Source organism: Lasioglossum baleicum, chromosome 4, assembly GCF_051020765.1.
Source record: "Lasioglossum baleicum chromosome 4, iyLasBale1, whole genome shotgun sequence".
Taxonomy (NCBI): domain Eukaryota; kingdom Metazoa; phylum Arthropoda; class Insecta; order Hymenoptera; family Halictidae; genus Lasioglossum; species Lasioglossum baleicum.
Window position 1 is genome coordinate 16025913 of NC_134932.1, and position 26384 is coordinate 16052296.

Consider the following 26384-nt stretch of genomic DNA (forward strand, 5'->3'; position numbering starts at 1 on the left):
ATTCACAATTTTTCATTCTTCATTTTCGTCTTATGTTGCCATGGAAAACCGCCCCTTAAATTTTCTCCCACCTGCACACAAACCCTCTGTACAATACGACCGAAGATCGGCGATACTCCAATCGCTTCGACTGTCCAATAAAACTGTATTGAGATTTTCCTGAAATTTCAACTGTTTTTCCGTGTACAATGACTTTTCCCGATTTACATCTACGACACTGTACATCGCGGCCGCGACATGAAGTTCTCAAACAAGCTGGGGGCGGTCGACATCGTGTTGCGGCTGATGGAGCTTTCACGGCGGCATGGCACGTGGATTCTCCGCGTCGAATACTTTCTTCGATTATTAGGGGAAATACGCGAAGAGTTGACTTTGACGCTTCGGGCGTCACGTCGCGCTTCGCACCGCTTCGCACAGCTTCGCAGAGCTTCGTAGAGCTTCGTAGAGCTTCAAGAAGAAGCGTTCCTCGTCAGGCCAGCGGAGATGGTTGCGCTGTTTCGACCCCGAAGTGCAGCCACACAACCACCACGACCCGACAGGGTGTACAGGGTCGCCCCGCCTGTCAGCCAATCGTCGGAGGTCCTCAGCTACCATCGTGCGCGCGCGATTCCTCCGCTGGGCGTGTTCCTCGCGCACGGAGCCGATCAACGGCGACGTTGCAAAGACCACCCCTGCTGCGGCGAGCAGAGACCAAAAGTTACGAGCCCATAGATCACGCGCGCACCCTTCCGCACCAACTAGGCTGCCAGCACTCGCGACAAAGAATCTCCGGTCTCGATTCGCCCCCGGTCACATCCGTCCGTGATCAACGCTGTTCACACTTGCCGCTGTGCCGGATACCTACCGGTACCATGAAGCCATCGGCCATTCGAACGTGAATAGCTAAAGGTCCGCTTCATCAATTCGTCATTCTGGGGAACTGTCTGTTATCGATTCATCGTTTGCAAAAACAAGACTCTATACATCGTCAATTCGGTTCGAAGATTTTTATTCATGATTCAGGGTGTTGCTGATCGTTCTAATATTGCGGTTTATACATAGTGGTCTCGTATGTGTATAATATAGTTTTTCGTGACGTTGATTCAGATTTGACTAACGAGTGACTTGCACGTGTGATCAATACTTTCTTGTCTAATTCTTGTGTAATTTCTTGTGTAATTCAGGTTCTGTAGAATCTAGTATACGGTTTTTGTTGGAATTTGATAGAGAATCCAAGATATCGTTGATTAGTATGAACATGACAGTTTTGTTAAAATGTTTAATCAAACGCGTTATGGTTTGAAGCATGTACGTGCAGTTGGAAGTGATAACGAACAAGTAATTATTCAGTTAAACAGCTTCTCTTGGGCAAATCAAGATGGCTGCTGCCGCCGGCGTAGCAAGTTTGAAAGGGTCGTTGATACAGACGTGCATGTGAATATCTGCAGTTCCTTGACAAATAAGTGACAAATCGAATATCTACGCAGCAACGTTGAAACTCAAGAAGAACATCGTACAGGTAAGCAGAACAATATGGTTTTATTTTGTTGAGTGTATGTCTTGTTCATTCGTTTCAATCATTAACCCCTTACACTGCGGTTTATTTTACGGTTTCAGTAATTAGAACTTTTTTGTAGTTTGTAATTTTATTACAAAAAGGAGAAGATTTATATCTATTGTGTGTGTACTTGTATTTTCTCCAATAACTGTAACAAAACCAAAATAGAATTTTATTTCGGTTTAAAGGAAATATTAACAACATACATATTTATTAGACTCTGTTCCGAATGTTCATCACGAGTTTGACTCGTTATTGTAGGATAAGGGGTTAATGGAATACAAAGTCGAGATTATTAGAATTCTTCGAAATGAACAAAACAATTATGATTGTAATACACGTGTAAAACTGTTTCTTTATGAACTGCCTTACGTGAATTATATGTAAAACTGTAATTTAGTAAATTAACACTATTTAACCTCTTGTCGTATCATTTTCATTACAGTTATAGTGATTAGAACGTCTTTATCTCCAGAAATGTCGTAGAAGAGAAAAGTAAATTTATATTTTTATATAGCTACATTTATTTTAATGCTTAGATATTGATCACAAGCGAATCAAATTTTATTCCATTTAAAAAGAAACGGGTAACATCCGTGTTTGTTAGACTTTGTTCAAAATCTTTATAACGAGTGTAACTCGTTAAAATAATCTTATCTCTAAATATGCATCTTATCTCTAAATATGAATTTTTAATTCTAAATACATTTTTAATCTTGTTAGCACATTGCAAATTAATAATGTTTGCTAGTGGATAATAATTATGCTTGTATTATTATAATATCGTGATTTTAGATGTCATGATTGTAACTATGTAGTTACGGTGGCTTTTCTGTTATATTTTGTATTGCAATTGGTAAAAGTTTTGTATAAAATATGAAAATAAAGCCAGTGTTGGTTAATGTTCCCTAAAAAATTTTTTCTTACAGTGTCCTCAATAAAATGAAATGTTAGATTTACTCCATTGTGTTAGGCTGACAGGGTTGCACACCCCCTTAAAACAAGATTGATTTTATTCGAAGGAAAGGAAATACTTCAGCAGTATAGTTATAACTTATAGGTACAAGGTCTTCTAAAAGCATAAGAATAAACCAGTTTGTAGGATTCATTGAATAAAAATGTCGTTTAAACAGTGGATGAAAGACTCTGTATTTTATCATCGCTATATATTATTTTTATTAATTTTGAATTCATGTGTACCAATATTCAATAACATACCCTCGTTACTTGAAAATTTAGGTGGTTTTGTATACAAGTCGTGAATTACGCTACGCTTTTATCAACTGCGATACAAAATATAACAGAAAAGCTACCGCAAGTGCATAGTTACGATTATGCCATTCAAAATCGCGATGATATTATAATAGTACAAGCATAATTGTTGTCCACTAGCAAACATTAATAATTTACAAAGTGCTAACAAGATTAAAACTGTTATGAAACACATCAATCTCCACAAAATTATATTCTATATGGATCTTGGAAGTGCATTTCGATTTGAATAAAATTCATTTTTGCTATGCATATTTAGAGATAAGATTTATTTACACTAGTTATGAACAGACGTAAGTTTAACCCCTTGCCGTAGCTTAACGAGTCACACTTGTCATGAAGATTTTAAACAAAGTCTAACTAGTTTCTTTTTAAATGAAATGAAATCTGATTTGCTTGTAATAAATATTTAAACATTAAAACAAATGTAGCTATACAAAACATATAAATTTCCTTCTCTTCTGCGACATTTTTGAGGATAAAAACGTTCTAATCACTATAACTGTAAAGAAAATGATACGTTAATACGTTTAATTGGTTGCAAACAATATAACAGTATTTTAAAAATCTTCTAATGTTTTCACTGTTTGAGATTCTTACTAATTTCTATCATAAATGCATAAAATCCGCTGTCTAGTATTACGCTGACTTTTGAAAATTTTCTAATGTTTTCACTGTTTGAAATCCGCCGTCTAGTAATGAACATTCAAAAAATGGGGAGACATTTTAGAAATTGGAACGTTGCCCTCCGTATAGTGCTGGGGAAATAGTATTTTAAATAGTAAATAATAAATAATCCTATTTATTTTTTAAAGTATGCGTACAACTCTGAAAATAAGATATTTCATTCCATGCAGTAATTTTTGAAAGTAAAGTAATTTATTTGAGGCAGTAATTTTTTTGAAAATGGTATTCTATTTGAAGAATATTGAACATATTTGTATTTTGTCTTTATTTTCAATTTCAATTTTAAATATTATTGCTGAAAATAATGGTTCGAATTCAATACATTTATGAGTGTTGTATTTATGCGGTTTTTTAGAGTATTGTAACTAGATAGCGGATTTCATGCATTTGTGACAAAAATGAGTAGGTGTAACTTAAAACAGTGAAAACATTAAGAGAATTAAACAATCCGATTCTATTATTTGCAACGTATTAAACATATTGGAAAATAAAATATATTTACATCACATTCCAGTTTGTTGCAATTCAGTACTGCCTAATTATAACAATGCAAAATGTAAAATATTTTATTTCGTGTGTCAGATTGTTAAAATAGAAATGTTTTATCTTGTGGATCAAATTGTTGAAATAGAAATATTTTATTTTAAGGTACAGATTGTTCAAATAGAAATATTTTACTTTTGAAATTGTATATCTTATCTAAAATACTATTTTATTTAAGCACAATAAAATCGAAAATACTATACAGGGTGGGGCAACAACTATTAGCACCTCAGATATTTTCAAAACTATAAGTTTCACAGAAATATTTGCTGAAATGAAATTGCACAGTACGCAGGGGGCCATCCGGTGGCGATAATAGTTTTTTTGCAGATGGAGGTACTTCGGACATTTGAAGGTCACCTTCATTTTTGTAAATGGAATGAGGTATTTTTTAATACATCAATCGATGCAGCTGGACATTCGTTATAAAAAAGTACTAACCTATGTATGTCGAAAAGTTAGTAGTTAAGGAGATATTTCAATTTAAAAAACCCTAAAATACCATTACTGTCGTACTAAGACGTTAGTGTTTACTTACTTATGTAACGTCTTAGTACGACAGTAATGGTATTTTAGGGTTTTTTAAATTGAAATATCTCCTGAACTACTAACTTTTCGACATACATAGGTTAGTACTTTTTTATAACGAATGTCCAGCTGCATCGATTGATGTATTAAAAAATACCTCATTCCATTTTAAAAAATGAAGGTGACCTTCAAATGTCAGAAGTACCTCCATCTGCAAAAAAACTATTATCGCCACCGGATGGCCCCCTGCGTACTGTGCAATTTCATTTCAGCAAATATTTCTGTGAAACTTATAGTTTCGAAGATATCGGAGGTGCTAATAATTATTGCCCCACCCTGTATAGTATTTGAAATATTTGTTTCGCCAAATAATGCCCACCTCTGTCTCCGTACCCGTCGCATTTCCGTGCTAGTACGAAACGATTAGGTGTCGCATGTGTCGTTGTCTGGCCAGTTCAGTAATTATCCGTGAGTAAACGCACCTGTAAGCCCGGTTTTTCGGCGGCGAGGCGTGTAATTGTCCATCCACGGCTAGCCGGAATTGCCGCATAACGATCGTCATCAGCGTGACAGCCAAATAGACGCATATGCCCCGCAAGATATCCACATATGCTGCAGCAACACTCGCGATTCAAGGCGAGTCGCTGAATGTTTTCGCCAAGTGACAATGCTTTTTTTTATCGCACGTAACTGACGTAACGCATTACGCTTGATCGCTGCCACGGCAGCCACGAATTCGAACGCGGCGAACCAACACGCCGAACCAATACACCCCGAACCTACACACCGAACATTACCTCCGGGCGTTTCTGTTCACTTTAAACTCTGTACTTAGCAGCGCAAATTACACGTGTCTACCTGCACTGTATCCACGTAATTCTTACAAAACCTTTGGGAAAATTCTGTCGCTCCAGCACATGTGATGTTTGATCTGCGGATAATAAACAATGGTTACCTATAATCCCTACGGGTTTATTTGTCGACTAATAACCGTGACGAGAGAGCTACGAAATAACGACTCGAATGAATGTGATCTATACCTAACTGTAACAAAACGTACAACTATATAAACTATATGTATAAACGCCCAGTTTATATTTGTACAGTTTTAGCATCTCGTTATGGTTGTTCACATGTAACTTTTTCAGATTTTTCGAAGTGGGGGCACATAGTGAAAAAATCAAAATATCTACAGATTTTGCACTCCAAATACATCCTTTCGCAAATCAATTTAAACCTTTTACAAGTAAATTATTTTCAAGTAAGTTCTCGTAAAACAAAAATCAAATCAAATGTAAATTAATTGTTAAGAAATTCAGAATTTTATTTACTGCAAAGATGTACAACAAGTAGTTATTTAAAAGTAGTTACAAATTCATTAACTTTGTAATGTATGAAAACTTTATGTAGATATGTATATTCATTGTAGCCATATTCCGATTGATAAATTTTTAAAATGAAAGTACATATGTATTTATTAATGCGTACTGAGTTATTGAGTCGTGTGTTTCCCTTGCAGTAATAATACCGTTCACGTGTATCTAAATAAATATATAATTTAATCTAAACGTGTGTGTGTGAATACATAATTAACTTCAAATATTCTTAATGGGTCAAATTGGTTTGCAAAACGGTGAATTTGATTTGCGAAAAGGTGAAATTGATTTGGTGATTGATTCGGAAACTGTTGTAATCTACCGAACTTTATGTCCATGTCTTTCGATTCTGGTTCAAGAAGTTAATGGAAGCATTGTCGATGGACAAAAGAGAGTATTAATAAAATAATCGACAGTGAACGTTCGTGCAGTGGTTGTTCAACTGGTATTTCTGAAACCAGGAAACTATCTGACACACGAAATCACGGATATCTTGGAATACTTATGTACATATGTACACGACTGTCGCGCAGTGCGTGTCCCACCGAGTCACGCAATCACTGCCACTCGTGTGAAACGTGCACGTGCACCACCGAAACTAATTTCACGCAGCCGTCATTAAATTAACATCGGTTTAGGAGTCAAATTCGACATCCTGTTCTTCTTCGAAACGACGCTTCTATGCCAGTATCATTTTATACTTTCTATCTTTAACGTCAATTTATGTTTATCAATAAATCGTTAGAGTTTGAACGATCAAAATTGTTAAGAAATGAGAGTAAAAGATTTCAAAACTATTCAATTCCCTTAGGCAATTCTATTTCGACAATATTTAACATTTTTGTTCTTACATTAGGGTAGTATTTGCAACATTAGACCATAAATGAAATAAAGAAATCAATTTTTTTCATATTTTATAAATAATATGAAAAATTTATTTTGACTTGGCGTTTAAATCAAATCAATTATTTTCAAATAATATTTCATTTCAATTACATTGTTCAAAGAATAAACAATTCCACCTCAAGAAGAGATTATTGGAGCAACTAAAGTAATTATTAAATTTATATATACTAATTTTCGGTTTAATGGCAATCGCCTTTAAAATTGTTAACGCAGTTGTCGATGTTGACACGAAATAAATAGAATGTTAGAGCGTACGAATTTTGATCATGTAGCCAAGTAAGATAGTATATTATCTTAACGATTATTTTGCAAATAATTTATTTGATTTGTATTAGTTAAATAGACACGAACTGTTAGATCCATTCTTTGCCCAAAGTGTTAATAGTAATTTTTCCAAGTTCCCATAAAGTATTGGAAATTTCCAATAGTTAAAATAATTATAAATAATTTCAAATAATTTCCTTGACCCTTCTTATAATCATGAATCTAGTAATTACTGACAGAAATACTTCTGCGGAAGTTCACCACAATTGTGGATTAACACGTAAACCTCGTGCCTCGTGCTACAGTAACATTAGCATTACGATTTCATTCATGATCTATTATTAAAAGACCACTAATTGCAATTAACCCCTCCCGGAAACAGAAGTCATATCACGGGTGGTGGAGGCTAATGACAGCATTTGCATAGAACTCTTTAAGAATTAACGAAAAACCTGGCTGGGGTGATAGAAAATGAGCTGTTAGACCTGAAACGAATTATCTGCAATTAAATATCTGCTGAAAATACCAGCACGTGATGAAACGTTCGCATAATTATAACGAGTTACGTTATTGTATTGAATTGGAACGTAAGTTTGTAACGTTTATAAATTTAGAATTCGAAGATAAAAGTAAGATACTTATTCATAAGTTTATTCAATAACATGATAAATTACCTCCAAAAGGCAGAAAATATGTATTATTGAATAAATCTACGAATAACTTGATTTTATTTCATATCTTAATTTTAATTTAAAACGCTAAGAACTTTTGTTCCCACAATAAAATGGTAATATAGATGAAGAAAAGTTTTTAATGTAAATTGTTTTTATTTTTTTTTTACCGTAAAGAGGGCTTAATTGCTTGTACAAATCAGAAGTTAAACACTCTCGGCTGTTATTGACAATAACTTATTGTAAATGAAAGCATGAAAATCGGAAAAGTTTGAAGGAATTAAAATTTTCGTAGAAGACAAAAGGGCAGATGATACCAAACCGTTCCGCCGGCGGGTAATCGATCAGCATTTTTTATGCGAAAGGACGCACGTGACGTGACAAGGAAAAAAATTTGCATAGACTCTTGAATTTTCAATTGACAGTTCGCTCTTGTCCCGCAACGAACTTTCGACACCTTGCACTGTGCAGAACTATCGAAAAGTCATCGCGTTGGCATTAAGCAAAGTTGCGCCGCAACTGTGACGAACTTGTCGAAGTTCTTATGATGGATGGACCTACATTAAGGCACCTCTGACTATAATTTGATCGCCTTATCAATTTATTCGAAATAATTTCATTTCCAATTAATTTGATGGAGAATCTTTTCTGACTTCGATGAAGGATAATTTATTAAACGAACTGTTATCGATAGGCAGATCTTCATGCAAAATAATAAATAATATTATATTATATATGTATAATATATATGTATAACGCGTATCAAATTGCTCTTTCATTAAAAAACCGCCTTGAAAGAACAATTTCACAATTATCTCAAATCATTATTTCAAATAATTGTACAATACACTAACATGTTATTCGAAATATTGTGTTAAATAATATTATTCCAAAACCGATCACAGACATTTAAGTAATTATAATATAAAATGCCATGGTATTTGGAACATTATGTGAGGTAATGTTATTTTAAAACCGATTAGAGACATGAGAGTAATTATAAAATAAAATGTTATTTGAAATGGTATTTCAAATAACGTCATTTCAGAAGTGCCCAAGTCATCGTCCCCCTGCCCATTCAAATCACAAATTTAAAGTTGCAAAATACGAACGAAAACCTTATTTCCATTTTTATATTTGTGCATAAGAATACTAATCCTACGTTATAAAATACGAATGTAGAGTATAGGTATTTACAAATTTTTCAGAATGTCCTGTTCCTCCGTCAAATAACTTTGTTTATTTTTAATTATTAAAATTATAAAGATGCTTGCATTAGAAATTATTCAATAAATTTCGTTATTCGAGCACGTATTATTATAAAAATTGCGAAAAATCTATATAAATTCCGACACATTTTGTACCCGGTACGATTATTGTTAATAACTGTGAGACACAAAACACGACACTTCTACACAACACTTTCCGAAGTCGTGACAGCGAGCAAAAAGATGTTATTCCGACCACAATCAAAATATTACTACGATTGTCACCTCGGTTTTCTCCTGAGTGGTTGGTGGATCTAGGTGGGGAAATGTAACTTTTGTTAATTGGACATGGTTGTGCCGGAAGGACTTTAGGTTGAGTGGGAAACTGTGAAGGAAATTTTTTTTCTTGTTGTCTTCGGTCGTCAATGGCGTGATTTATAAGTGTGTGTCCGCTTTTTGCTTCGGTGGCGCACGTGTTGTTCATTTGTCGGGCTTGAAGTTGTCAGAGTGCGATGGTTGTAAAATACCTAATCGGTCAATTCAGAGCCGATCCGTGTGCGTTTTTTGCCAGTTACAACGTCCTTTTCCGGTATACAGCATAGTTAACCAGATATTACTACCTCGATTTTCGTCATTATTATTATTCGTAGCGAAGAATGTTTATACATATAAAGTTGAATGGTTTCGAGAGATGCATACTTTGTTGTTGTGAGTTCTTTTGTAGGTGGACGCGTAGAAGAGAATGAAGGTCATCGGTATTTTTTCAAATGGGATCGTATGTCAATCATATGTCGTATTTTCCTGCACCAATCGATGAAGCTTCATATTCTCTACAAAAAAGTATTAACCTATTAATATCAAAAAACCATTAGTTTACGAAATCACAACTTTCTGTGTTTTGAAAGTTTACGATATATGGGTCCTTTCAGAGTTTTTCTCTTCTCAATGAGTAGAAGGTGTTGATGTAAAAACAAATTTTAACAATAATTTTGCGGCAAGTTTCTTTTACAAATGTCCATCGATCCAGACGTGTAGATTCACCTCTAGGACGAATGACCTTTTGGATGATTGATGATTAGACTACTAGAATGATGATTACTTTTTAATAAAAAGTAATAAAAAGTTTAATAAAAAGTTTGTATACACCATGTACATAAATGCATTTACAGTACACGTTATATTTAGTAGGAGAATGAGACTCTATTTGACTTTCCACAATCGTATCATGTACCGGACAATCTGTCTTTACAGAAAACACGACATATGTTACGTGCGTGCGTACAGTTGGTAGGTGTTCGTGCAAACAGGGTTAAACAATCTGCTCCCCCTACCTAGCGAACCAACAACATCCACCTTTATGTACGTACAGTACTTCGACCGATAATTATTATTAGAATGGAAGTTTTATAAAGATTTCTATGGTCCACTAATATCTTATTAATTGACGAGATATTAGGTTGTTGCATATGAAATGTCCAATTTTAGAATGCGTATATTATAAAACGTTTCAATCAAGAAATGCTGTTACAGTCTATAGGTTTAATATATTGGGTTGGCAAGAAAGTAATTTCGGTATTTTAAGGTGAAATTAAAGCCATTTTTCTACTCGAGCAATGAAAATTAGTCAGTAAAATATTTTCCATTTTGTTCGATGATCTTTTGCCATCTTTCTGGTAGCTTTATAATTCCGTGCTCATAAAACTTGAAAATTTTCCCAAAATTGGCTTTTTATTTCACCTTGAAATACCGAAATTACTTTCTTGCCAAACCCAATACATAAAACTTTGAGGTACAGAGCTAATCCTTAACTACTAAACGCACCACGCCCGGTTCTAGATTTTTTATTTCACAACTAATGAAATTGTACAAATATGCTTTCATAAGAAATGATTTAATAAATATCTTTATTAGAGCACATATTGTAATACGAACCGCGCAAAGTCTAAATTAATTAATTCTTGTCATTTTTATAAGGCAACCACGTGCATGTTGCTTTTATAACTCTGTATGTTTAGTATTAATATCTTATGTTCAATTTTAATTTAGATGTATAATTTTTTTACTTTTAATTCAAGTTTATTTCAACGTCAACCAACGCGAATGTCGTGTGCTCCTTTCATATGTCTGGAAAAATAACTTATGTTATTTTTGGTAAAAATGTGGTGATTATTTAACTTACTAGTCGTTGATGGTAAAAAAGAACTGCAGAATCAAGATAACAATCTTGTAAATGAAGAATGTGAACGACCATAATATATTATTTTTACCGTAATACAACCAAGAAACTTGGTATATACATAGAATACATTGGGTACAAAATTGCGTTTGTTTAATGTCGTTGCTAAAAATCGGACATTTCATATGCAACAACCTAATATAATTCTTTTCACTTTGATTTTTCAAACACTTATTGTTCCCAACTGCATTTCGTAAACCAAGAAACCAATTTTATTTAAAGGATGATATGCTTACATTTAGAGAAGTCTGCAGAGATTACCTGGAACTTACAATTATTCACAGCACTGTATTTTATTTGAAAAAATCTTGAGAATGATCATTTCTTCAGCTGTCTAGACCGGAACGTCCCCTCGAGGATGCTAATGATTATACGTTTGGTCCCATCGTCATTCGCCTATGGACAAAAAGCAAAGACACGGAATGATAGAACAATAGAATGATTTTCCTTTGATACCACCGCACACTGCTTCGTTCAACGATGTATGTAGTACATTCGCGCATTGTACATAGGCCGAAGGTGGTCATCGAGCAATGAAAATATTATGGCAGGTTAACGCTCACACGCGAGGACCGCCGTTCCGTTCCGCCAGGTTAGGGGACGGACTATTAAGAAGTCAGCCCCCAACCAAGATCTCCCTATGAACTATGCCACGCCGTGGTGGTAGTAATGACGGTGTCGGTGAAACTGGTCTCGGGAGGAAGGGTGCGGCAAAGCCTGGTATCATCCGTCGGGACTCTCGGTGGTTTACCGTCGACGAGGCTGAGCAATGCTCCACGTCACCGATGCATTATTGAGTCTGTGAACCGTACAGGTGGCTCGTGCTGTCCTATTAGAACGAGAAAGACGGCAGAGTCACCCCGAGGGCCTCAACAAAGAGGGAACCCCATTATCCTTAGAGAGGAACAGGGAGAAAGGATATAGAGGCCCGAGAGTGGTGGAGGACCGTTAGTTCGTTTCAGAAGGGGTTACAAAAGTCACCAGGAGGGTGAACAGTACTTTAACTTGACATTTAACTCCCACGTAGCAAACTGGGGAGGGTTGATACGTTTTTTCGAAAAATAAATTGTGTACACTGAATAATATTTTAACACTAAACCTACCGAGCCTTAAAAGTAACTGGTACACATGTTCACTTATAAAAATGACAAGTTTGATTTTATTTAGACTTTGTGCGGTCCCCATTGTAATACATGCTCTACTAAAGATATCTACAACCATTCCTTAGGGAATCATTTTTATTATTTCAATAATTGTAAAATAAAAATTCTGGAACCGGTCATTTTGACCGGTGGTGGTAGGTTTAGTGTTAATGATCTCTTTTGCGTATTTACTTTCAACATTCTATTCTCCGAGAAAGATAAACGGTAATTGTTTACAATAGCGGATTCGAGGTCATTGAAATTGACAGATTTTAAGGTCATTGAAATCAGTAAGAAATCCCCCATTGTAAATAATTACCAAACCAATTTCATAAATTGATTACGAACAATTAGATCGTTTGGTACAATTATAAAAACGTTATCCTGTTTTAAAGGGCGTACGGATACTTATGAAACTAACTGTATACATAGAGGCTTTTACTTTGAAGATTGAAGAAGTGGCACATAGGCTCAAAGTTATCGACGTATATTTGAGTTTGCGGTTTCTAGCATTAGTGAGCTGGAAGTCAGTAAGTCGTAGGCTTTAAGAAATCGACATTTGTCGGCAAACGATGTTTAACAATCTGCGGACCTCTCATTATGTGCTACAATATGCAACAACTCATCGCTCGGTGCCTATAAGTTCCTTCACTGAACAAGGTATTATTGGTATAGTCGCGACAATTGTGCCTAGAGTCTGCGTTGCTGAGAATTGCACATAATGAAGAGTTTGTGTTCCACCTTCGATGAAGGGTAAAGCCGTCATTACAATTTCATCGAAATCACTGAACAATTCCCGGCCAGAGAAATTACAAGTGGAACAAAGAGGTTAAATGTCACAGTATGTATCCAGTAAGAGATTTTAAATTTTCACGTTTTGGCATCGTACAGATTTACAAAATTAAATTCTTTTGCACTCGAAGCTATTTTAACACTAAACCTACCGCCCATCAAAAGTGACTAATGTGTGTAGTATTATAAAAATAACAAGATTAAATTTATTTATATTTTGTGCGATTTTTACTAAAATATATAATGGAGTCAGAAAATATATTCAATAAATTCCCATGGAAACACCTTTACAATTTCAATAACACTGTCAACAAAAAATCTAAAATGAGTCGTTTGATCCCTCGTGGTAGGTTTAGTGTTAACTAAATAATATTTCCATTCTCTATGATTTTTTAAATATCATGCAGAGTTGGGCATTAATCGATTAAAATTTTAATCATGATTGATTGATTAATGTGTACGATTAAAAAAAGAAATCATCGAAAAATCGACGATTGATTCAATCGATTGATGAAGTTAATCGTCAATCGTTGATTAAAAGAAGAGATCATCGAAAAATCGGAGACTGATTCAATCGATTGTTGAAGTTAATCGCCATACGGTCTATCCATAAATTGTAATAAGGAGGGAGATAGAGGCAGAGAGCGGAGATGGAGAATTGACAGAAATATATCTGAATAAAAACTCAGTTTACATTTTTTTCAGTATTCATACAATTTTGATTCCGTATTTCATTTCGAAGGTTCAGCAGTTAATCATTAATCAATTATCCGATTGAGGATTACAATTGAAAGGAATGTAATCCTTAATCGCAATTAACGACTAAAGTAGAAATTTAAACGTTAACCGCAATTAACGATTTATAAGTATGTAATCGTTAACCGCAATTAACGACTAAACTAGGATATTAATTGTTAATTGCGATTAACGATTGAAGTAGAAATTTATTCGTCAATCGTTGATTAAATGTTTGCCCAACTCTGATATCATGACATATGAAATTGATATAATAACTCGTACAATACTTAAATGTTTAGTAATTGATTAGATACCAACATATGTATTTAATAATGTAAACAATATTTTGAATAATGGTACAGCAATGTTTAGTGGCGCCTCTCTCTCAGAGTCACCACTCGAGTGCTAAGGGTTAATATTGTTATTAGGGGTGGGCGGGTACCCAAAAATTTCGGATGATTTTCATTATACACTACAACTCCACTATTTTATAATTCTACGCAATAAAAATAACAGTATCTTTATAAGCGAAAAAGAATGTTCGATTTACTACATTGAATTAGTGAGTGATCTGAATTACACGAATCCTTACAATTCTTTATGTGCTACAGATTCAGTTAAAATTGTTCACTCCATAAATACGTAAATTGTTTAAAACACAGGTTGCGTCATTTTCGGATGTCCACTGTTAACAAAATTTTAATTATTAAAGACATTTTTGCGTTTTTGTTTGCGTAATCATACTTTTAATGATAGGTTCGGAGACAAAATGGAGGACAACAGCCGAGGAGAGACTGTGTGCAAAGTCTGCGGTGACAAGGCATCGGGGAAACATTATGGAGTGCCAAGCTGCGATGGATGTCGCGGTTTTTTTAAGCGGTCGATCCGCAGGTATGCAAGGTAATTAATGCCCTCCCGATTTCGGTTTTTTAATTACAGCCAGTTTCATAATTCAACGACACACACTTTAAATCAGAATAAATTTTTTATAGATGGACCAAACGCGCGCGCGCGCGCGCGCGATTTCAGTTTTTCTGCCAAGCTGGGTGGATTGGTCTAGTAGATGATCTCTAATGAAAATTTTAGGAAAATTACGTTTAGTCTGAATTACGAAAAAAAAAAAAATAAAACTTGCTTTTCACAACTTTTTTATTTGAGCTTGTAACGAAAATTTAAAAAATGCGTCTCGTGGATTCATACAAGTTAAGTTAAACACATGCTGAAAATTCCATCGAAGTTGATCAATTTGTTTATTAGTTATAAACGGTTAAAAATGGCGAAAATTACAGATTTTCACGATTTTCAATTACAACAACAAAAATAAAGCTAGAATTTTGTAAGAACAGTAATATATGTATTATGAAATGTATAATTCTTCTTCAAAGAAGTATTCCTGTATATCGGTATACAAAAAGAAAACTGAGTATTTAACATTGAATCATATTTTATTGTATATTTTATTGAGAAATAAACTATAGTTACCATGCCTCATTTGTTTTTCTATGGAAGACAAATGCTGCAGATAAAACGATTGGTTTTCGTAACGTTTAATGCTTTTTCACAGGAATTTGGACTACGTCTGCAAGGAAAATGGCCGCTGTATCGTCGACGTTTCACGTCGCAATCAGTGCCAAGCATGTCGTTTTACCAAGTGCCTTCAGGTTAACATGAAACGAGATGGTACGCTTCGTTTCACCGGTGATTAAAACTTAATTCTTTTTTCTACGTATAAGGAATACCTATGGATATGTGCATTTCAATCACCATGAATTGAAATTGATAAAATCGTATATTGACATCTTGAATTTTTTAAATTTTCCAACAGTTTTGAGTTTCATCTAGTTAATTTTGTAACAAATGCATAAAGATCCACAGTCTAATTATATTATTCTTTAGTGCAGGAAAAGAGTTCCTTAACTTTATGTGCACTGGGAAACTTCTCATCATGAATTCGGCCAGCATTTTTCCATATCCGCTGTATAATTGTATCGATCTCTCTTCCATCAGACAGAAACATCATAGGTAACAAAAACCCGGCCACTTCGAGGTTCTCCTATCTGCAAATATGTATATGCGTGTCCTGAATATTACAATACTCCCGGCGAAGAAATGGAGAAGGCATAAAAAAGGGGTGGTTGTACCCACATGAAATTCTATACTTCAGCTTGCTCACATAAGAATCCGAAAATTTCACCGAGCCACGAGTGCCGGAGCAGTGTCACGAACAGCCTGGCATTCACAGCTTTTGTAAACACTTCTGTCCCGACTAGGGTTGCTCGATAATCCAAACACTTGATTGCAGAGAGGTATCAATTAGCGGACGAGGGAACGCGAAAGATGCCCATTAAATGTCCCCGAGTATGATTTTCTCCACCAAACTAGATAAAAAACAATGAAAGCGAGGGGTCAATTATGGTGGCGCGCTATGGAGACAGGACGGTCAAGTTTTGTGGGATCGATTTTACTTTTTTATTTGAAAGATTTGCAATATTTACGCGTTGTTTTTCGGATTTCTAATTGCAACATTTGATAGGGATTGCGGTCTGAATGAAAGAATGACTAAAAACAAAATTATGAATAATTATAAATAATGAGTAGACTGCGGATCTTTTTTTTATGCATTTGGCTTATAAAAATTTTTTAAAAATGCTATGATATTAAATTTAACAGAATTTAGTACAATTTTTATTTAGTTTGAATCTACAAATGCTATTACTAATGAAAATAGAATTTTATTTGGTACCACTTTCTTAAACTTTGTCTATAAAAATTGAAAATTGCATAAGCATTCGCAGTCTAATAATGAGAAAACAATGGCTTCTTTTGGTTGCATTCGATCGCCTATCAACTCTCTGCACTCGGAGCTATTTTGACTGGAAAATTAAACATTTCAACGGACCTAGAATATTTTCATTCCATATGATTCTTTTCATTTTATGGATATGAAATAGATATAACACCTCATACAGTACTTAAATGTTCAGTAATTGGATAGATCCCAAGATATTTAATCACGTAAACAATATTTTGAATAATGACACAGCAATTTTTAGTGGTGACTCTGAATCACTATTCGAATGCTAAGGGTTAAGTTCAATAGTATAGAGCAAAAGAGATCCATTGATTTTGTTACCAACAATTGAACATATCGATCATTTCCAAATGCTTTGTTATCTAAATAACTTGAAGTAACCAAATGATGATAACTAGACTGCGGATCTTTATACTAAATAAAAATATGCTGTACTGATTGTGGAAAGCAGGAATAAAATAAATAATAAAAACGTGGTAAAAATTTATTTCATCCCTTGATGATTGAAAAACAACGTTGCAGTATTTTTAAATTTTTCTGATATATTACTGTATCTTATATTTCACCCCATCAATTTCTTCATAAATGCATAAAAATCCGCAGTCTAATATTAAGTAATCATGAATTTTCTGAGAAGAAATCCTATTTTCATAAATTAGTCATCTGTAGCTTAGTTTTGATTTATTTCCGTTATATTGGTAATAATATCTGACTCCCTCACAATATTTATTAGCGTTGGAATACAAGCGAATCTGTTATATTTACAGCGGTTCAGCACGAAAGAGCTCCACGGAGTACTTCTTCGTTGGTAGCGACAGCGAGGAGAGGACCCACGGGTCTTTATTCTGGAATTCCGCATGTGTACCATGCAGCAAGCAACCCTTACCATCCCCTTCTGTATCCAGCGCTATTTCCCTTCAAACCAACGATTACACCAGCATTCACCCCATCGGTCGGTAAGTTAATTTTATTCAAATATTTCGCATTTTTACATTTACAGTTAGGAGCAAAACTGATCACACACAAGTTGACCAAACACATCTTTTAAATTTTCGTTATTGGCCCAGCTAAAAAAGTTGGAAAAATCAATTTTTACTATTGTTTTTCACAATTCCAACCAAACGCATTTTTTCAACATATTTTTTATAGGTCAGTCACTAAAGTAATTCTTCTAACCGTACAGAGAAATTCAAGTCGTTTGGTCCATTCATAAAAAAGTTTTTCTAATTTAAAGTGTACGTGATCAGTTTTGCTCCTAACTGTAGTGTAGGATACGAGAAGATTACAATTTTATTATAACCCATGGCAGCACATTTCTTACCGCGATCACCGTCAGAACCAATATCAGTGACGACTGCTAAAGAAGACGAAGTGACTAGCTCCGAGGAGGCTGGATCGATAGAGACTAGGATAGAGCCGAAGGGTAAGGATCTTCTTTCAATTATTATCTGAAAATTTCTTTGGCAACTATTAATGGAAATAACAATTGTTAAATGATATCGGCGCTACGGTTCGATCGTTAAATACAAAAAAACAAAAATTAACTAAGCAATTTTGCTAATTTTCAAATAATCGACGTTTCGGTCACTAATTTGGACCATTTTCAAGATTGAATTGAATTGCGTCTGTAAGAAAAATAAACAATTTTTACATAATGACATACAATTTTCAAAATATTTTCAAAAAGTTATTGAAAATTGTATGTCATTATGTAAAAATTGTTTATTTTTCTTACAGACGCAATTCAATTCAATCTTGAAAATGGTCCAAATTAGTGACCGAAACGTCGATTATTTGAAAATTAGCAAAATTGCTTAGTTAATTTTTGTTTTTTTGTATTTACCGATCGAACCGTAGCGCCGATATCATTTAACAGTTGTTATTAACAATGATACGATCGATATAAATAAGTTTATTTATTAATAGAAATGTGAAGAAGAGTATTTCTTTGTAAAATGTAAAGGAATATGAAGAATTTTTTCAATTTCAACTTTTTCAAGTTATCAATTTTGTTAATATTCTTTTCCAGCGTTTAGTAGTATGAAAATTTTAATAATCCGTGACTTTCTTGTATATACTAATTTTCGTCAATGCATGTATTTATGTTATTAATAAGTACTAACTATGAGGATAATAGTCAGACATAACCGGCATGTTGTATTTTATATCAAGTGTGTATCAGCAAGTATAGAAATTTAATTTTTCTCGAGAACAATGATAACCTGTACCTAGGATTGTATTTTAGATTTGTCTATTTTACTTTATACTTACGTTTCATACAATTTATGCTGCAGAAGATTTAATGAGCACTCGATTAGCAGCTCCGATCATTAACTCTGCATCCTCGGAATACATAACTAATTTTTCCATCTTACCCACGGAAAACATCTACGAATTCGCGGCGAAATTACTATTCTTTGCTGTCAGATGGGCGAGGAGCATTCATTCTTTTCTGCAAGTATGCGAAACACTTTTTATTCTCTGTTAAAAAATTGTTAAAACATTTTTATTATATCGCACACTTGCGACGAATGTGACACAGTTCAAGGAACGTGATTTTCGAATTGCTGTTACAAGAATGTGTTGCGGAGATACTCCTCGACCAATTATAATTATCAAATTCCTATACGTCAATGTCTTTTTTATGAATCGCGTTTTTGCTAGTATTGTGAAGAAATGAGTGTACATACTGTACACTGTACACACTTAAACTTGTTTCATCAGCTTTATCCCTCTTGTACATACAGTTTACAAGTCTGAGATCTTGAATGCCCTTGAGTAATTATAGTCACTGAATTCCTAATAAAAAGGTCTGTCGTCGTAAATGTTTAAAGAGGGGTGGTTCCGTTTGAAAAAAGAAAGGTGATTTTGAGATCTCTGATAAAAATAAGTATTGGGTTGGCAAGAAAGTAATTTCGGTATTTTAAGGTGAAATAGAGCCTAATTTTTTTTATTCGAGCAATGAACTTTAATGGATAAGATATTTTCCCTTTTGTTCGGTGATCTTTTACCAAAAAGAATAAATAAGAGAATATTTTATTGATTAAAGTTCATCGCTTGAATAAAGAAATTCGGTTTTATTTCACCTTAAAATACCGAAATTACTTTCTTGCACCGAAATATTTCTTTGGCACCGTTTGGCCTTATGAATCATTTCCCTTTGTCCTTAAGACATTTAACACCCTGTACATTTCGAGTTGTGCCACTTTTGTCGCAGTGTGTGATATCTTAACAAATGTGTATTTTGTATACATGTGTGCACCGTGTCTAACGTTTCACGTAATATTCTTCCAGCTACCCTACAGAGACCAAACTATTCTTTTGGAAGAATCTTGGAGTGAACTATTCGTCCTAACAGCCGCACAATGGAATTTTCCCGTAGAAGAGGTGACATTGGTACCTAGCGATGTACCATCTGAAAGGAAAGAAATGCTCGTCGACGAAGTGAGGAGACTGAGGGAGCTGCTGGGGAAATGCGCCCTTCTCAGAGTAGACCACTCGGAATACGCCTGTCTAAAGGCGATCGTTCTTTTTAAAGGAGGTATGATCCATTTCCCACATTAAAAATTTCTGAACATTCGTTACGACTCGAGAAATCCTATAGGCTAAAACATTTTTGTTAGAACACTGTTACTGCGTAGATGATTGTAAATTCATCAGCAGGTTCATTATTTCATATAATACCAACATTTATATTTGAGACTAATCTAACAAGGGAACACATTCAAGTTACAATAGTGGATTTTAATAAAACTTGCGGGAGGAAAAAATTCTTAGAAAAATATTCGATATACCCGAATATACTTAAATATACCAGAATATACTAGATTGTACCAGAATATACTAGAATATACAAGATTACACTAAAATATACTAGAAAACGCTAGAATATACTATCAGGGAGGATACAGTATCCTCTCTCTCTGATACTACAAAATATACAGGGAGATATACTATAACATACTAAAATATATCAGAATATACTAAAATATACCAGAATTAGGGGTGTGCGAGTACTCGAAATTTTAGATTCGGGTCGGGTCGGGAAATTTGTTCGGAATCGAGTCGGGGTCCCAAAAGTTTATAAAGTTCGCGATTTCGGGTACCCGAAATGGTAATCGGATCGGTTCGAGTCGAGGTCTTGAAAGTTTACAATATTGAAAATAGTGGAATTGCAATATCGTAAACGACTACTCATAATTGCAGAAACAGCAAGACAATACCTTGGCATTTCTGCCACTCAAGTATCCAGCGAACGATTGTTTTCTAACGCTGGAAATATTGTCACAGCCACGAAAACAAAACTCGTATCGGAATTAGTAGAACAATTATGCTTCCTGCACAATTCATATTATTTCACATAATGTATTCTAAAATATTTTTTTTCCTCACGAAGTTTGATAACCGATTAAACTAAAAATACAAAAATCATTCTGAACCTGCCAGTGAAAATAAAAGATTGAACTGAAAAATCATAAAACAGCATTACACTTAATATTATTTCACATGATGTATTCTAAAATATTTTTTTTCCTCGCGAAGTTTGATAACCGATTACACTAAAAATACAAAAATCATTCTGAACCTGCCAGTGAAAATAAAAGATTGAACTGAAAAATCATAAAACAGCATTACACTTGTATAAATACAACTTTAACTTCGAGCATCCGAATATTGCAAACTTTCGGGGCCCGAAATCACGGGTACCCGAATTTTGTAAACTTTCGAGATCCCGATCCAACCCGATTCGATCATTGTCCGACTCGACCCGAGGCTCCGGTACCCGTAATTTCGGGTACCCACACACCCCTAACCAGGATATACATATTTGAATATATCAATATATTAAAATATACTAAAATATACCAGAATATACTAGAATATATCAATATATTAAAATATACTAAAATATACCAGAATATACTAGAATATATCAATATATTAAAATATACTAAAATATACCAGAATATACTAGAATATGCTACAATATACTAGAAGATACTAGGATGTACTGAATCCGACCTATACTCGAACACCCTGTATAAAGATCAGCAGTCAATTTACGGTATTTCTGTTTCACGCTACGCATGTGTAAAAACTTCAATGAAAATTCAATGCAAATCACATTTCTTACACAGAATCCCGAGGGCTTTGCGAAAGAGGAAGAATATCAGCGTTGCAAGAACAGACGGTAACGGTATTTTGCGAAAGGGATGCTCGTAGGGTTGGACGGCTATTGCTATTGTTACCCCCAGCGCGCGCACTCTGTCGATCAACCCTGCAAGAATTACTGTTCAAACCAACGGTAGGTGATGTTAGCGTCGAACGGTTACTGGGCGACATGGTGAGCGCCCTTAGACCGACATAACATAACTTACCGACAAGTCTTGCTCTATTAGTAAGTGTTATCAGAAAAACAAGCGGTTTACTTGAAATTCATGATTGCAATCACAGACGAGATAAACCGTACATTTAGTACATTTTATTGTTATATAATAAATCACTAAATATACCAACACGGTAACGTTTTATATGTATTTCAATAACGAATTGCTTTCTCGGCAAAGGCCAGTCAGTGAAATGCACACTATATGATCAATATTAACCCCTTCCCTTACAATATCGTGTCTGACTCGTGATAAAGATTCTGATCAGAGTTTAATAAATAATATATGTATGCCACTAATTTTTCTTTTAAACCGAAATCAAATTCTACTTTGATTTTGTTAGTGTACAGCTATTGGAGAATATAACAAGCATACACAATAGATATAAGTTTTCTCCTTCTTTAGGGAATTGTAGAAACTACAAAAGCGTTCTAATCATTGAAACCGTAAAACAAATCGTAGGGCAAGGGGTTAAAAACGTTGGGATACGCGTATGTTTTTGATATTGTATAAAATTCACAATGAAATGATGTACATGTAGCTGTTATATATAATTTTTCTACTGATTTTAGTATTGAAGTAGAATGCGATTTACAGTTCTTTCTTGTAGGGAACTTAACGAGATCATGAAACATTTTTATATCATTTTTGTTTAGGTCCTGGATCTATTATGTCGTCTGTGGTTACAATTCTTTGTCAAACGAAACTGTAGATCGTTCTTTATTATTTGTATGAATTGATGAACGATGCTTATCTGCACAGACTCACTTAAGGGGACTTTCTTATCAAATCGTTGGAAATAAAGATGATACTTAGGAATTTTTGTTTCTTAAATTATACAACATTTTACACTTGTTTGTTCTTAGTTTGTACACTTTATTACAATATATGTATGTAATATACAAACGAATTTTTTTGTTGCGGTTCCTGCTGTGGTGTTATTTGTGGTTTGCTTACAAAATAGGGGATGAAAACGGTGGCCATCATAACTCACCTAAGATCTTTTGAAATTAGAAGACGACAGGAATTGTTAAAATTTATCTGAATGACTTTGGTATACAGGGTGGGCTGGAAATCATAGTACAACCAGGCAGGGGGTGATTATAAATGCAAAAATAAGTCGGGAAAAGGAATAACTTTTTTTCGTTTGACGCCTCGTTTTCGAGAAAATCGAGTTTAAAGTTCCGCCAGGTGTTTGCGTGCTTTAGTATACAGTGAAACGAATCAATATTCGGACGCTCTAAAAAAGACGATAACTTTTTTAATATTGTACTATATGATTTCAACTTTTTTGGGAAGCTAGAGCAATTAGTTTACTACAGGATGTAAAAAGAAAGAATTGTACAAAAAATACTAAAATTTGCATTTTACAACTTCTTTATGTGCGGTCTAGTAGGCAAGGACCTTTAGAGCGTCCGAATATAAATCGTTTCACTGTATGCAGAAAGTAGAATTGGTTGATCAAGGTCAGACGATTCCTATTCCTATGCCATAGCACGTGTATTCGCTGCATTTTCAAACTCGATTTTCTCAAAAATGAAGCCACGGATAAAAAAATGTTTACCGAATTTTTTTCTCACTCTTTTATGTAGAATCACCCCCTGCAAGACTGTACTACAATTTCCGGCCCACCGTGTATGTATATGGCTTTTCATATGAACGTGACCACAGTCTGTTAAAAACGTATTTTGAGAAAAATGCATTTCAAGTTCTGTTTTGCGTCCTCACGTTTATTATTATACAACTAAGTGTTGTGTTAGTAATTTACCTTTAGTCAGCTATTCCAGCACCATGTAGGACTCCTTGTGACTCTTCGAAAGCAAGGTCTTTGTAAGCTACACTTATAAATAATTATTGCATAGAGTTTTACCTAATCAGGATCTCGGACCCGAGTACAATTTTTCCTGTTATTTCCCGAACTTCGTCTTAAAACTTTTATCGAATAATCTCAAAGTGCTATACTTACTATAAAAATATGAAAAAAGCAACAATTTTTTTTAAATTTTGATGAGAAAGTCCCCGTAAGTCTGCGTATGTATTCTGAGTCTGTTCTGAGTTGTATAAAATAGTAAAGGGATGCGAAATTTCCAACTACATTTCTCATCGGTAAGGAAAATTTCTTACGAATACAAGAATACACTGTTAATACTTGCATTAATCGCGTATTAATGTTACTACTTAATAAATCTAGTCAATTGTTTATTGTACGCACTGCAAGGTAGAACTATTAAACTAAACCAAATACTCAAGTATTATAATAATAAAGCGCTACGTAATTGTTTTACGTCGAAACAAAATTATACAATCTATTACTGAAACTGTAGAACAAATAAAAATATTTGATTTCCTGAAGATATTTAATCATCATTTCTTACCGTTTCATATTATATTTGTTCCTCTACCACGATAAGATGAATCTAATGTAAAATGTTAAGTATAGACTTACCATCTCAGAATGTTTAAATAAATACTTATAGTGGATCCTGCATTGTCTGTACCTCTAAGATCTAACTAAAGGTTCTATTATCCGAACAGCCATTTCATAGCGATAGCAACAAAATAAAAATTGTCTGCGTCGATTGCAAGAAATAGAAACTACATTGAATGTTATTTCTTCCCTTAATGATTTTAACAAAGATGAAATCGTATTAGATGATCATATTAAATTTAATAGAGATATAATCATCATCAATTTTTGAAATTTTCTAACAATTTTGTATTTCATCTACCCAATTTTGCTATAAATGCATCAAAATCCGCAGTCTAGATATCACAATGACAACTAAACGAAAATGTGTAGTTCGAACTATTTCGAGTAGTAAACAACGCTAGATCGTTTTCTATATTTGAAATTTTTTACGGGAAGAAGAACTTTATAAAATTTTTTTACTGCCTAATGTGAGTTGACTCGGACAATCGGCTGTAAACAATCTACTCTTGATTTGCTATGAATTTGCCACCAAAACTTGTTTACAAATTGCGACCTATCTGTTGCGGCATTAGGCTCCATTTTGAGTGCAGAGTTTGCCAGTGAAATCCACTTGCAAATTTATTTGCAAATGAAATTCCATTGCCAAATTGTGGGCAAAACGAGATTAGATCCTGCCCTCGTGTAGAGGGCAGATCGATCGATTAAAATCGTTATTGTAATTATTTTAAGATCTGTAAATATTTAAATGATTGAAAATACATGAAACTTGAAATTATATAATTTAGAAGGTTAAATTATTAATAATGTACTGCCTCGTAACTATCCATAGAATTTTCAAACAATAATTCTAGCAATCTTGAACTGAAAGCAACGAAACCCTTTAAAAACGGAAAATTTTTTCGAAATTGGTTCAAACCGCTTGAGTTTTTTTTAGATGCTAGAATGATTACAAGGTAGTTCAGAAATTAAATAATAAGAAGATATTACAGAAGAATTATACAAGAAAATAATAAAACAAATTGACGATTATTAAAGTAAATTTTCATTTGAATAAATGAAATTGAATATAAAAGAAGTGAGTGATTTCCATAACAATTCTCATTCGGACAAACACAGGAGGTTTGTATGTTCATGATTTAAGTAGTACAATTTTGCAACAACAAGCCTGCATAGAATACTTAATTGTGGATTCGACGATTGTCCCATGTGCTTTAAAAACGAATAACTTTTTCCAAATTGGTTCAAACCGCTTCAGTTTTTTTAGATGATAGAAGAATTACAAGGTAATCTATAAATAAAATTACAAGAAGATATTACAGAAGAATTACAAGAAGATAATAAAGCAAATTGACGATTATCAAAGTAAATTTTCATTCCAATAAATAAAATTTAATATAAATGAAGTGAGTGTTCCTTTGTATTAACACAAACACGGGAGATTCCACGGATGTTCATGATTTAAGTAATAGAATTTTATAATAACAAGCGTGCATGGAATGTACTTGTGGGTTCGACGATTTTCCCATGTGCCAGCTTTCCTCGCGGTATCGTGAACGTCTTGTTCCAGTAAACAGCCGGTGAAATTTACGAAACGTTTCTTTCACATCGACAATCAAACTAACTTACACAGTTGTACGTCTCCGCGACGGATAGAGCGGAGAATATCGCCTCTGGTCACCACCGGCTTCGCGTCTGGGGAAAGAGATTGGCGTGTTTCGAATGAAAAGAAAAAAAAACACTGAACGCACACCGTGATCTTTTTTATTAACTAGAATAATTTATTTTGTTTTTTTTTTCATGGTAGAAAAAGAAGAATATATCTTAATTCATGGACTGCATTGTACTCATATATAT

The 26384-nt window shown here is 34.1% G+C and overlaps 1 protein-coding gene across 1 annotated transcript; it reads left to right on the forward strand.

Annotated features, from left to right (window-relative positions):
- The first annotated feature begins 674 nt into the window (after nucleotides 1–674).
- LOC143208405 (nuclear receptor subfamily 2 group E member 1) lies at nucleotides 675–24443 on the forward strand. Its single transcript, XM_076422842.1, has 9 exons — nucleotides 675–888; nucleotides 1330–1498; nucleotides 14657–14800; nucleotides 15465–15580; nucleotides 17480–17668; nucleotides 18022–18135; nucleotides 19007–19170; nucleotides 20007–20253; nucleotides 21851–24443. Exons 3-9 carry the CDS (start codon nucleotides 14670–14672, stop codon nucleotides 22078–22080), a joined length of 1191 nt encoding a protein of 396 aa, XP_076278957.1. The 5' UTR covers nucleotides 675–888; nucleotides 1330–1498; nucleotides 14657–14669; the 3' UTR covers nucleotides 22081–24443.
- Nucleotides 24444–26384: the final 1941 nt, after the last annotated feature.